Source organism: Dipodomys merriami, unplaced genomic scaffold (assembly GCF_024711535.1).
Source record: "Dipodomys merriami isolate MVZ:Mamm:240054 unplaced genomic scaffold, mDipMer1.0.p SCAF_1, whole genome shotgun sequence".
Classification (NCBI taxonomy): Eukaryota; Metazoa; Chordata; class Mammalia; order Rodentia; family Heteromyidae; genus Dipodomys; species Dipodomys merriami.
The window spans coordinates 88,722,932-88,736,766 of record NW_027202270.1 but is presented as its reverse complement, the minus strand read 5'-3'; the positions used below and the strand labels follow the sequence as shown (position 1 = coordinate 88,736,766).

Genomic DNA, 13,835 nt, shown 5'->3' with positions numbered 1-13,835 from the left:
CCTCAGATTTGAGAGTCCTGAGTAGCTAGGATTACAGGCATGAATCACCAGGACCAGCTAAAGTGAGCAATTTTAATATGGCTTTTCCCAAAAGGACTTCAAATGATTGAGGAGATGCCACTTCTTGGTCTCAGACCTAGGTCAGCTTAGATACTATTTAATGAGTACTCAATGTGTATTGTGGCTCCCAATAATCAGGGGTGCAGGCTATATATGAAGAAAAGTGAGTAGTCCTCTGAGAACTTGTAAATAAGGAAAACAAGATATGCTATGAGAATTCAGTGAATTTAGCACAGTCAGAAATGACTGCTGGAATAGTTACTTGTTTGGGAAAAGTCCCGATTGAATTAACAATTATAATCTGAAGAAAGGTTACTTCAACTATAGGGACTGGCAATGTTGGCAATATGCATTTAGCTCTGCCCAAAGAGGGTTAAAGCTGATTTGGCTCATTTGTGACCTCTGTAAGATTTGCCCAGGGTTGTTCAAGCCCTGACCTTCCCACCTCTTTCATTAGTCTCCACCCAGTACCTGTGTCACCTAGGTAACTGGCACACCTGGAGGCAGTCACCTTCCCCTCCTCAGAGATCACATCCTGGCTGACCCCGGGTTACCTCCAGGGTCCCAGGCCCCTGAGGTCACATCCACATCCAATGGTGCCACACTGTACTGTCCACATCTTCTCCCCCCATCTTTTCCCTAGTGAAGGCCCAGCAAAACAGCCCTCTGGCCCTTTCAGCCTGTACACCTCTACCATGCATGGTAGGAAAGCAGTTTTGTAATAAAACTTCCCTTCCTGCCTGAATACTGCGTGGTGTTCTCTTCATTGGCTACCTAATTAAACCTACTTATTTAATTTACCTTCTTACCAGCTATTCTAAGAAAAATAGTTAATCTGGATCCTTCAAAATCCAGCTTAGATATTTTGTAGAGTTCATTCTGCGACTGTGTGAGTCAGAATCTAGACATTGGGTCAAATTTAATATATATCTATTTCAAGGGTAGCAGGTGCATTTCTTCCTAAACTTGTTCAATAAAAATGACAGGCGCCAGTGGCTCATGCCTGTAATCATCCTAGCTACTTAGGAGGGTGAGATCTGAGGATCATGGCTCAAAGCCAGCCTGGGCAGGAAAGTCCGTGAGACTCTTATCTCAGGTTCCACCACAAAACTGGAAGTGACACTGTGGTTCAAGTGGTAGAGAGCTTGCCTTGAGCTGAAGAGCGCAGGGACAGCGCCCAGGCCGAGTTCAAGCCCCATGACCGACATAAAAGAAAGAAAGAATTAGCAAACATGACTTTTTTCAAGAAATTGAATTCGGAGATATAAAAGGAGAAACGTAGTCTTTTCCTGATATATGTAACTATAACCCCTGGATACGTCACCTCTAAAATCACAATAAAAATCAAAAAGTTTTTTTTAAAGGAGGATGAGTGAAAACTAGCTGAGGAGGGGAGTTGGGTGGAATGAAAACCTTGAGGGACAGGAGAAAAAGACGAGCAGGGAAGGAAAAGGATACGTGTAGAAAAACTAACCGAACCCAATAACTAGGGCCTAAACAGAGCTGCGAACGTCCTCTAGGCGCTCCTTCGAGGCCCCGACCCGGCCCGGCTCCGCCCCGCCTCGCCCAGGCCCGGCTCCGCCCCGCCTCGCCCCGGCCCGGCTCCGCCCCGGCCCTTCGGTGCTGGGGAAGTCGGGTGCGGGAGTAGGGTTTCCATTTGGTGACTCGCCCTGTACCTGCGGCTGATTTTCCGCGGGCCCCAGGCGCTGCGGGAGGTCGGAGCAGGTGAAACGAGTGAGCCGGCAGGTCTGGGCGCTGCCCTCGGGAGCTGTGAACTGGTGGGGAGGACTAGGAGCAGCCAGCGATTGACTAGGGGATCCGGGGCCCGCGGGCTGGCGCGGGGTGGGGCGCATCCGCGGATTTCTCCCGCTGCTCTGGTCACTCAGGGCCGGTGGTGTGTGAATGGGAAAGAGAAAGGAAGTCCAGTTACTTCCCTGACTGGAGCCTCCTGGGGAGGAGAGGAGTTGTCGCAGACAGCTGCTGTGTGGGCCTTCCTACGCGGAGACTCAGGGTGTTTAACTGGCCTGCAGGCTCTTAGGTAGGAGACAAGGTGCCTAAGATACCCCAGGTCCAGAATACTGCCTGAGGGTGGTCAGAAGAAAAAGAGGGTTGGGAGCAGAGTATTTACATACACTCCCGGGGAAGTGTGTGACACTAATCCGCGGGGAAAGGCCCCGAACACGAGGGAGGGCTTTCACCTTTCAGTTCCAAGAGAGCTGAATCTCTTTACATAAACTCCAGGGCGGAAAAAGTTTACATGACCTTATTTTTCTATTACTCTTTGATTTGAAACCCCTCTGTCTTCTCCCCTCTTCGGTCTTTTCTCTTCCCTCTCTGCTTGTATAGGGCTTGAAGTCAGGCTTCACACTCATTTGGCTTTTTTGTTTGTTTTTGCCAGACGGGCCTTGAACTCAGGGCCTGGAGCACTGTTCTTGAGCTTCTTTTGTTTAAGGATAATACTCTACCACTTGAGCCACAGCCTCACTTCCGGCTTTTTCAGCTTATATGGTACTGAGGAATTGAATCCAGGGCTTCATGCATGCCAGGCAAGCGCTCTACCACTAAGCCACATTCCCAGCCTTCATTTGGCTTTTTTTTTTTTCTTTTAAGTTTTATCACTTTCTAGTTAATGAAGATAAGTTGTGTGAATCTTTTTCTTGTGAATTATGAAAGTTTTGTTTCTGTGACCTAATTAAACAGTTTTTTGTTTTTGTTTTCTTAGTGCCATTGTATAAAGTGTTCCTAGGGCTTGAACTCAGGTACTGGACACTGTTGCTGAAGTTTTTGCTCAAGGCTATGTACTGATCTACCAGTTGAACCACACCTCCAGCTTTTTGCTGGTGAATTGGAGATAAGAATGGTGCAGACTTTCCTGTCTCAGCCTGCTTCAAACCTGTAATCCTCAGATCTCAGCCTCCTGAATAGGATTACAGGCATGAGCCACTAGTGCCTGGCAAAAAGTTAATTTTAAAAATTAAGTTTTATTATTTTTAAGTAGTTATATAAGGGGTCACTATTCAACATGTCTGTTTATGAGTACAATACTATTGATCAATATCACTCCTTAGTCATTTTTTCCCATCCCTCCCAAATGAACCTATCTCCTCAATTTTCCTAATTTCATGTGATATGCTTTAAGTATAATGTCACTCCCCATCCTCACACACTTGGCCTTTTTGATCAAGGCTGACATTCTACCACTTGAGCCACAGTTCATATTGTGCTTTTTGCTGGTTAATTGGAAATAGTCACTAGAATCTGTCCTGGCTATCTTCAAATGAGATCTTCAAGTTTAACCTTCTGAGTAGCTAGGATTATGTGAGCTACAAGCCTCTGGCACCTTCTCTTTCTTTAGGGAAAAAAAATTGATACTCCTTTTTTGGTGGGAGTGGGTGGGGGGTGGGGGTAATAGGGGGGTGGTTTCTGGCCCTGGAGCTTGAATTCAGGGCCTGATCACTGTCCCTGAACTTTTCTCAAGGTTAAGGTTAGCACTCTACTACTTCAGACACAGCTCTACTTCTGGCCTTTTTTTTTTTTTTTTTTTGGTCCGTCATGGGGCTTGAACTCTGGGCCTGGGTGCTGTCTCTCAGCTCTTCAGCTCAAGGCTAGCACTCTACCACCTGAGCCACAGCACTACTTCCAGATTTCTGGTGGTTTATTGGAGATAAGAGTTTCATGAATGTTCATGCCCAGGCTGATTTGAACTGTCATCCTCAGATCTCAGCCTTCTGAGTAGCTAAGATTACAGGCATGAGCCACTGGCACCTGGTCTTTTTTATTTTAATAGTTAATTAGAGATAAGAATCTCATGTACTTTCCTTTACCACTGGCTTCAAACTTCAATCCTCAGATCTAAGTATTCTGAGTAGCTAGGATTATAGTTGTGAGCCACTGGCGCCCAGCTCTTGCTTCTTGTAGCTTTTTCTCCACAGATTGGCACTGTACCATTTGCGACACATTTCTTGTTCCAGCATTCTGCTAGTTGGAGATAAGAGTTGCATAGATTTTCTTATCCAGGCTAGCTTTGAACTGGAATCCTCAGATCTCAGCCTCCTGAGTAGCTAGGATTACTGGAGCCTGGCTAGCAAACATTATTATTATTATTATTTTGGTCGGTCATGGGGCTTGAACTCTGGGCTTGGGCACTGTCCCTGCGCTCTTCAGCCCAAGGCGAGTGCTCTACCACTTGAGCCACAGCACCACTTCCAGTTTTCTAGTGTTTTATTGGAGAGAAGAGTCTCACAGACTTTCCTGCCCAGGCTGGCTTTGAACCACGATCCTCAGATCTCAGCCTCCTGAGTAACTAGGATTACAGGCATGAGCCACGGTGCCCAGCTACAAACTTATTTTTTATTTTGATAAACATAGTGATCTGAAAGGTGGCTGGGGTAGATATCAGGGGAGCTCCTTAGTCAGATCTGAATACAGTGTCAATAGTCACAAGTAGATTATAAGGTTTCAACAAAAGTGGCAGGAGGAATGGCAGTAGATCTGAGAGGCAGGGAGGGAGTAGTAGCCATGTAAGGTGTGTACACTTCTAACCCCATCTCTGGGTATGCAGGCAGATGAATCATGAAGTCCTGGGCTCTAGAGGGCATCTTGTTGCCCAAACAAAACAAAAAGATTTGGTAGTTTACTGGATAATAACAGAATGCCTTCCCATTCTGGACCCCTTATTATATTTAAGTGTCAGGCACTGGTTCCAAGTGTACATATTTTCCCCCTAATTCCTATAGGTCTTTTTGTAAGGTTGGTAGATAAGAAAGCAGAGCCACAGAGTTAAAATAGGCTGTCCGAGGTCTCATGGTAGAGAAACCAGAATTCAAAGTCAAGTTTGTCATAGTCTGTTTTTACATTTGTTTTACTTTGCTTTGTTTTAGTGCCAGTAATAGGACTTGAACTCAGGGTCTGAGTACTATCCCTAGACTAGTACTGTACCACTGAATCTGAAGGTCCACTTCTGGCTTTTGGTGTTTAATTGGAGATAGAGTTTCATGTTCTTTCTTGCCCAGGCTGGCATTGAAGTACCATCCTCAGATCTCAGTCACCTGAGTTGCTAGGATTATAGGTATGAGCCATGGGCTCCCAGCTTAAATAAATGAACTTCTGTAGATGGCAAGTTCTCATCTATTTCTCTTTCTTTCTAGGTGTATACTAGTTGGGCTCCAGCCATGGAGAAATTCTATGGGCATACGTCTGCCCGCTCACATATCCTCTCCTTGGAGAACCGTTGCCTGGCCATGCTTCCTGATTTACAGTCCCTGGAGGAACCACAGATGTCTGCCCGCTCAGACATCCTCTCCTTGGAGAACCGGTGCATGGTTCAAATTCCTGACCTGAAGACCATGAAACAATCTAACAGGCATTTGTCTGTTCACTCAGATATCCTCTCCTTGGAGAATCAGTGCCTGGTTACCCTCCCCACTGTAAAGAGCATCTTGTCTGCCAGCCCCTTGCTCCAGTGCCTTCAGACATCTCAAATGTTGCAAGCTAATTTATACAGTTTGAATACCCACAACTACCTGTTCTCTGAGCCACCAAGCAGGACAGTTCAGTATCTCTCCGAGGGACTAGACCTTCCTACTTGTCCCAAGACTCTGAAATCCATCTCTACTACAAAAAGATTTCAGGAAACAACTTTGGTAATGGTTCCATACACTCATCTGGACTCCAGCCTTGTCTGTTATATACTCTTGTCACTAGCTGAATGCCTCTACTTCTCTCTGTAATATTCTGTATTTGGTACTGTTTCTCCTCAGTTTTTTCTGAGGTGCTTTCCCTATCCCCCATTGCTGATTTCATTAGCATCCCTGTTTCAAAGATTCTGGACCAAGCTGGGCACTGGTGGCTCACACCTGTAATTCTAGCTTTACCACTTGAGCCACAGATCCATTTCTGTCTTTTTTTGTTGGTTAATTGGAGATAAGAATATCACAGAGTTTCCTGACCAGGCTGGCTTTAAACTGTAATCCTCAGATCTTAGCCTTTTGAGTAGCTAGGATTGCAGGCATGAACCATCAGTGCTTGGCTCTAAAAATATCTTTAAATCATTAAGGAGGAGCATGAGGGATCTCAGGCTGTGAGAGCAGTAAGGAAATGGAAGAGGAAGGAAGATCATGAAGCATCTAGTTAAAGGCCCAGTAGAAGGTTGTATAGGGTAGAAGAAAAAGGAGGAGGAGGAGGAGGAGGGGGAGGGGGAGGGGGAGGGGGAGGGGGAGGAGGAGGAGGAGGGGGAGGAGGAGGAGGAGGAGGAGGAGGAGGAGGAGGAGGAGTTGTTTGCAGGTTGTATAGGGAAATGTTGTATGACCATGAGAGCACTGAGGCATATAGGACAGACTAACACTGATCAGTGTTAGGGTGGGAAGAAGAGGGGTTTACCATTGCTACACAGAGATGTAGGTCTTTCCTATATCTAGAAGTCACCTTCATCCATGTGTTTGAGTGCATGCTGTAATTCCTATTCTTTTAGGGGCTTTGGTGCTATTCAGAAGAAAAGGAAAAGCCAAAAGAAAAAGAAGAAGCAGAGGCCCAAATGCCTTTTTATAGTCTAAGTTTGGGAGAGGAAGAAGACATGGAGCCCCTGGGCCTAAAGCTCACATCTGGGAATTCTGAATCTCATCCTGAGCCCACTGATCAACTCCTTCAGGAAAAGAAGGTAAAACTTTGAGAGTTGGGAGAAGTTGATGGTGGTAGAGGTATAGAAAGGACAGAGACCAGAAGCAGCTCCTCTCTAAATGTAAGGGAAAGAAGGAGACATGACCTAATTTCTGTTCTTCCTGATTCTTTTTCTGACCCCTAAGTTGATTAGACAATCATCTTTTCTGAATGTGGGGTCTATTATCTCTATCCTTTTTCTTTCTTTAGTGCTGTTACTGGGGTTTGAACTCAGAGCCTGGACACTGTCCCTTAGCTTGCTCAGGCTAGCATTCTACCACTTGAGCCACAGCTTTACCTCTGCCTTTTTGGCGATCATTTGGAGATAAGAGTCACCTGTCTAGGTTGGCTTTGAACCTTGCTCCCCATATCTCAGCTTCCTGAGTAGCTAGGATTTAGATGTAAGCCACCAGCACCTGGCTTTCCCTTTATTTCTTAAGCTGGATTCTTTTTTTTTCTTTAATTTCTTTTTAAAATTTAATTTTATTGTAAAGATGCTGTACAGAGGAGTTACAGTTACATGAGTAAGGTAATGAGTACATTTCTTTTTTATCTTTTTTTAAATATTTTTTTTATTGTAAAGATACTGTACAGGTGGCTCAGTGGTAGAGTGCTTGCCTTGCATGCCTGAGGCCCTGGGTTTGATTCCTCAGTACCACATAAGCAAAAAGAAAAAAAGCTGGAAGTGGCGCTTGAGCTAAAGAGCTGAGGGACAGCGCCCAGGCCTAGAGTTCAGGCCCCATGACCAGACCCCCCCCCCAAAAAAAAGAAGATACTGTACAGAGGCATTACAGTTATATGAGTAAGGTAATGATTACATTTCCTATGCAGCATTGTTATCACTTCCTCTGTTTTTCCCCTACCATCCATCCCTTCCCTCCTCACTTCCCAAACTCCTCCCTCCTCCCTGCTCCTTCCTCCCACCCTCGAAGTTGTAAAGTTCGTTTTCAATATAGTGTCTTGTACATCTTATTGTTACAATGGGTCAGCTTGTATCCCTATTTAAGCATTTTGTTTTTTTCCTTCCCCTCCCCAAATTAGAAAATGTATATACAAGATGCAGGGCACTGGAATCAAATACAGTGAAAACAGGGGTTATACCGTGGGGGAGGAACATATCAAAGAAACAAAAAAATCACATACTATACGTTAAAAACAATAGCAAGAAAGAAAAAACCAATTGTGTCCCTATCTTGGGGTTCATTTTGCTTAGCATAATCTTTTTTTTTTTTTTTTTTGGGTCCGGTCGTGGGGCCTGAACTCTGGGCCTGGGCGCTGTCCCTCAGCTCTTCAGCTCAAGGCTAGCGCTCTACCACTATGAGCCACAGCGCCACTTCCGGCTTTTTTCTGTTTGCTTATGTGGTGCTGAGGAATCGAACCCAGGGCCTCGAGCATGCAAGGCAAGCGCTCTACCACTGAGCCACCTTCCCAGCCCAGCTTAGCATAATCTTATATGGTCATATGTACATAGCTTTTGACTTTTTCTGCTTGTCCTAGACATATACTAGTTATTTCAAATAAGGGAAACCATGGGACCTATGTTTCTTTGGGCCTGGTTTACTTCACTTAATAGAATTTTTCCAAGTCTTTCCATTTCCTAACAAATGGGGCAATATCATTCTTTCTGATGGAGGCATAGAATTCCATTATATATATATATATATATATATATATATATATATATATATATATATATACCATATTTTCTTGATTCATTCATCTACTGAGGGGCATCTGGGTTGGTTCTATATCTTAGCTATGGTAAATAATGCTATGGTAAATAGTTATGTTGGTAGTTTTAGTATGGTCTTGTTTGTGATCATTTGGGTAAATGCCCAAAAGTGGGATTGCTGGATCATAGGGGAGCTCTATGTGGAGTCTTTTGAGAAACCGCCTTACTGTTTTCCAAAGTAGTTGTTAAGGATTGTTTTATTTTTCACCTACTGTCCCTTCCCTCCCCTACCTCCTCCACTCCTCCACTTCCCCTGAAGTTGTAAAGTTCATTTCCAACATAGTGTCTTGTGAGTATCATTGTTGTAATGGGTCATCCTGTGTTCTTGTTTCAGCATTTTGTTATTCCCCTTCCCCTCCCCAAATTAGATAAATGTATATACAAGATGCAAGGTACCAAAATCAAATGCAGTGACAACAGGGAATATACCATAAGGGGAAGAACATACAAAAGAAACAAAAAAATCACATAGTACATTAAAAAACAACAACAAAGAAAGACCTCTTGTATACATATATTGAGGTTCATTTCACTTAGCATCATCTTATATGGTCATATGTACAAGCTTTTGAGCTTTTCTGCTCATCTGATAAGATTATCCTAGACATATACTAAGTCTTTTATCTTTTCTCCTTTCTTCTCCCAATGTCTAGATGGTTCTACTGGGCTTACTATGTTCTACTCTGGCCTCAAATGTAAACATGAAAGATGCAAATGACTCCACCCAAGCTCTGATCCTTGAAGTCTGCAGAGAACTGGCTATTTTGGAGCCTGAGTTCATCCTCAAGGTATTGTGCAGTAAAGGAGGGATAGAAAGCAGGAAACTAGGAGGTGGAAAATGTGATTACTGTGTGTGAGAGGTAGAAGAAACTTAGTAAGAGAATAGGATTTTTAGGTGAATATGAATCGAGTCCCTGCAGCTGTAAAGAGTAATAAAAGAAGCCAGGCACCTGTGGCTCCCACCTGTAATCCTAGCTACTCAGGAGGCTGAGATCTGAGGATCAAGGTTCAAAGCCAGTCTGGGCAGAAATCTCCGTGAGACTCTTATCTCTAATAAACTACCAGAAAACCAGAAGTGGTGCTGTGGCTCAAGTGGTAGAGCGCTAGCCTTGAACTGAGGGACAGCGCCCAGGCCCAGAGTTCAAGCCCCACGACTGACAAAAAAAAAAAAAAAAAAAGTAATAAAAGAGGCTGGGTACCAGTGGCCTATGCCTGTAATCCTAGCTACTCAGGAGACTGAGATCTAAGGATCATGATTTGAGTATAGCCTGGGAAGGAAAGTCTGTGAGACTATTCTCAAAATAATCACCAGAAGCCAGAATTGAAGCTGTGACTCAAGTGGTTGAACACTAGCTTTGAGCAAAAAAGGTAAGTGGGGCTTGAGTTCAAGCCCTAGTATGGGGGCGTGCGCACGTGTGTGCGCGCGCGCGCGCGCGCACACACACACACACACACACACAAATATATGAAGGGTTTCCCAAGCTAAAGGGCTTGGACTTTATGTGTTATAGACATTATAGAGTATTCAGGAAAGATTTTGGCAGGCAGACAAGTTAGTTTAGGGTATAGAGCTACAGAGTCCAAGATGCTAACCCTCTCCACCCTGTGCTCTAGGCAGCTTTGTACACTAGGCAACAGCTGAACATACGGACTGTGGCCAATAAAGTCTTGGCCATTGCTGCCTTCTTGCCAGCCTGCCGCCCCCACTTGCGACGATATTTCTGTGCCATTGTGTACCTGCCTTCTGATTGGATCCAGGTAGCAGAGTTCTACCAGGTATGGCACTCAGTTCCCATTTTTTTGCTGTTGGTATCTGTGGAGAACATTTTTTTGGATAATTCTGAAAATTTTCAGGGCAGCCACTTTCCTGTATAATGTTGGGTTGCCCAACAGAGGAAATACGGGGGGAAAGGTTGAACCAAAGTTTGAGAAGTTTATCTTATTTTATTATGGATATTTATAATGATGAAAATAAGATCAGAGAATAGTGGTGACTTGCTCAGAGCCACAGGAACTAAAATTTTTGAGGTGGGCTAGGACCTTGCTCCCTCTTCTGAGTCTCATACTGCTTTTTCTTGTTTTGTTTGGAGAACTTAGTCTCTCATGGTTTCCTCTTTCTGTGACAGGGCCTGGTTGAAGAAGATGAGAACAAGCTGGTGCCCCTGCCTGCCTGCCTCCGTGCTGCAATGACTGACAAATTTGCCCAGTTTGATGAGTACCAACTAGCTAAGTACAACCCACGGAAGCACCGTGCCAAGAAAAGACCCCCCTGCCTGGCCCGCCCTCCAGTCAGTCCCTGCCTCAGCCCTTGTCATTGACAACTCAGGCCTCTTTTCTCTGGGAAGGGATGGTTAAATGAGCTGGGGGTGAGGGTGGGATCCTAAAGTAAGCATTTGACATGTCCTGGGCAGCAACCAAAAATGTCAGAGATAACCAGAGGCACTGGGAGAGCTCAGTAGCAGAAAGGGCAAAGTGGGGCTCTTCCTCAGCTGGCTTCCTTTTTGATAGAAATGAACATTCAGGGCTATTGAAATGGTTTCTCCAAGGAGAGCCTCAAAGTTTCCCTTCTTGAAATAGCTTCTCTTGTCCCTGTAGAAAATGGAGTGTCAGTTTTCTGAGAGGCGTTTTCCAAAGAGCCTTTGGCCACTTAAAAATGAACAGATTAAGGTGAGTCCTTTGTTCTGGAGTTGTATATGTGCATGTAGTCTTTTCTGAGCTGATATTTACAAATAGAATTCTTCCCCCCTCCCTTTTTTGTTGGCAGTGGGGTTTGAACTCAGGCTTGGACATTGTCCCTGAGCTCTTTTTTCTTTTTTCTTTCTTTTTCTTTTCTTTTCTTTTCTTTTTTTTTTTTTTTGTCAGTTGTGGGGCTTGAACTCTGGGTCTGAGCGCTATCCCTGAGCTCTTCAGCTCAAGGTGAGCACTCTACCGCTTGAGCCACAGCGCCACTTTTGGTTTTCTGGTGGTTTATTGGAGATCAGAGTCTCATGGACTTTTCTGCCCGGGCTGGCTTTGAACCATGATCCTCAGATTTGAGCCTCCTGAGTAGCTAGGATTACAGACGTGAGCCACTGGCACCCAGCTTTGTCCCTGAGCTCTTTTGCTCAAGACTAGTGCTCTACCACTTTGAGTCACTTCTTAGAAACAGAATTCTATTAGGTTTAAAAATACTAATAAGAGGGCTGGGAAAGTGGCTCAGTGGTAGAGCGCTTGCCTTGCATGCATGAGGCCCTGGGTTCGATTCCTCAGCACCACATAAGCAAAAAGAAAAAAGCCGGAAGTGGCGTTGTGGCTCAAGTGGTAGAGCCCTAGCCTTGAGTTGAACAGCTGAGGGACAGCGCCCAGGCCCAGAGTTTAGGCCCCATGACTGGACCCGCCACCCCCCCCCCCAAAAAAAACAAAAACTAATAGGGCTAGGTGCCGGTGGCCTAGCTACTCAGGAAACTGAGATCTGAGGGCTGCAGGGAGGAAAGTCCCTATGAGACTCTTATTTCCAATAAACTACTCAAAGACCAGAACTGGAGCTGTGGCTCAAGTGATAGATTACTATCCTTAAGCAAAAGACTTCAGGCCCTGTTTTCAAGCCTCACACTGGGGGAAAAAAAACCCTAATAGGGTTGGGGTATATTAAGTAGGGGAATATTTGTCTAGTATATACAAGGCCCTGGATTTGATCCTCCACAATGCAAAACCAAAACAAAATAGAACAAAAAATGAATAGTGGTAGGTACATGCCAATTTCTTGCCTCAAGATTCTCAGCCAGATTTACTGTGGGATTCAAATATGAGGTTTAAATTTTTTTCTATTTTATTATCCTTAATATCATGTTTACTCTTAGGTTACATGCTCAGTAGTTTGTGGGGCTTAAACTCTGGGCCTGGGTGCTGTCCCTCAGCTCTTCAGCTCAAGGCTAGTGCTCTACCACTTGAGCCACAGCGCCACTTCTGATTTTTCTGGTGGTTTATTAGAGATAAGAGTCTCACTGAGGGCTGAGAAGGTGACTCAGTGGTAGAGCACTTGCCTTGCATGCATGAAGCCCTGGGTTCGATTCCTCAGCACCACGTAAACAGAAAAAAAAAAGTTGGAAGTGGTGCTATGGTTCAAGTGGTAACGTCTAGCCTTGAACTGACGTGCTAGCCTTGAGCTGAAGAGCTGAGGGACAGTGCCTAGGCCCAGAGTTTAGGCCCCACGACCGGACCCAAAAAAAAAAAAGAGTCTCACTGACTTTCCTGCCAGGCTGGCTTTTAACCGCGATCCTTAGATCTCAGCCTCCTTACTAGCTAGGATTATAAGCATGAGCCCCTGTGCCTGGCTTGGAATATCTATTTTTCAGAGGAAGTTTTGCTTTTCTTTTTTTGAGATTGTCTTCCCTTGTAGTCCAATCTGGCCTCTAATTCTCAATCCTCAGGTCTCTGCCTCCTGAGTGCTGGGATTATAGATATACACAAATATGTCTGGGTCTTTTGTTTTTGTTTTGAAATGAAGTCTTATTGTTGCCCAGGTTGGTTTCATAGTACGGGGTTTTAGTGATCATCTTGTCTCAGCCTCCCAATTAGCTTTGCCGGTAGACATGCAACTGCACTCTTTTTATGTTTGTCTTTTTTTAAAAATATGTTTTTTATTGTGAAGATACTGTACAGAGGGGTTACAGTTACATGAGCAAGGTAATGAGTACATTTCTTAGCAAGCATTGTTGCCTCCCCTTTTGTTTTTCCCCTACCAACCCTTCCCTCCCAGGCTTGTCTTTTTTTTTAAACCCAGGATCAAATGCTCATTGCCTGTAATCCTAGCTACTGAGGAGGTTGAGATCTAAGGATCATGGTTTGAAGCCAGCCCAGGCAGGCAAGTTTGTGAGACTCTTACTTTCAATTAACCACCAAAAACCCAAAAGTGGAGATGCGGCCCAAGTGTTAGAGTGTTACCCTTAAGAAAAAAAAAAAAAAAGCATAGCCACAGTGCCTAGGCCCCGAGTTCAAGCCCTAGGACTGGCAAAAAAATAAAAAAATAAATTGTACGACAAAGAGGTTTAAATTCAACATCTCATTTTAGGAATATAGTACATGAGCTGATGTCTTATATTTGTTTTTTTGTTTTTTTATATTTTTTTATTGTGAAAATACTGTACGGAGGGGTTACAATTACATGGGCAAGATAATGAGTACATTTCTTATCAAGCATTGTGGCCTCCTCCTTTGTTTCCCCTACACATCCCTTCCCATCCTCCCCCTGCCCCCCCACCCAATCCTCCCTGTAAACTCCCCCCCCCCAAGTTGTAAGGTTCATTTTTCAACATAACATGATGTCTTATATTTCTTATATTTGTTGCTGCATATTTTACATTCTGTTCTTTCTCCAAATCCATTTTTTTTTCTGTGCTACTAGGGCTTG

At 44.3% G+C, this 13,835-nt stretch overlaps 1 protein-coding gene across 2 annotated transcripts in view; it reads left to right on the top strand.

Moving 5' to 3' along the window:
• The first annotated feature begins 1,693 nt into the window (after window positions 1-1,693).
• Window positions 1,694-13,835, top strand: part of Tep1 (telomerase associated protein 1) — a 62,943-nt gene continuing 50,801 nt past the window's right edge. Inside the window, exons 1-7 of one of the 2 annotated variants that reach the window (XM_070024626.1) lie at window positions 1,694-1,785; window positions 5,208-5,702; window positions 6,530-6,715; window positions 9,100-9,234; window positions 10,061-10,222; window positions 10,573-10,734; window positions 11,042-11,113. In XM_070024626.1, the coding sequence (XP_069880727.1) occupies window positions 5,232-5,702; window positions 6,530-6,715; window positions 9,100-9,234; window positions 10,061-10,222; window positions 10,573-10,734; window positions 11,042-11,113 (1,188 nt within the window). In that variant the 5' untranslated portion in view covers window positions 1,694-1,785; window positions 5,208-5,231. Of the gene's footprint in view, window positions 1,807-5,207; window positions 5,703-6,529; window positions 6,716-9,099; window positions 9,235-10,060; window positions 10,223-10,572; window positions 10,735-11,041; window positions 11,114-13,835 lie in introns of both variants that reach the window. The other variant, XM_070024617.1, reaches the window with a different exon arrangement.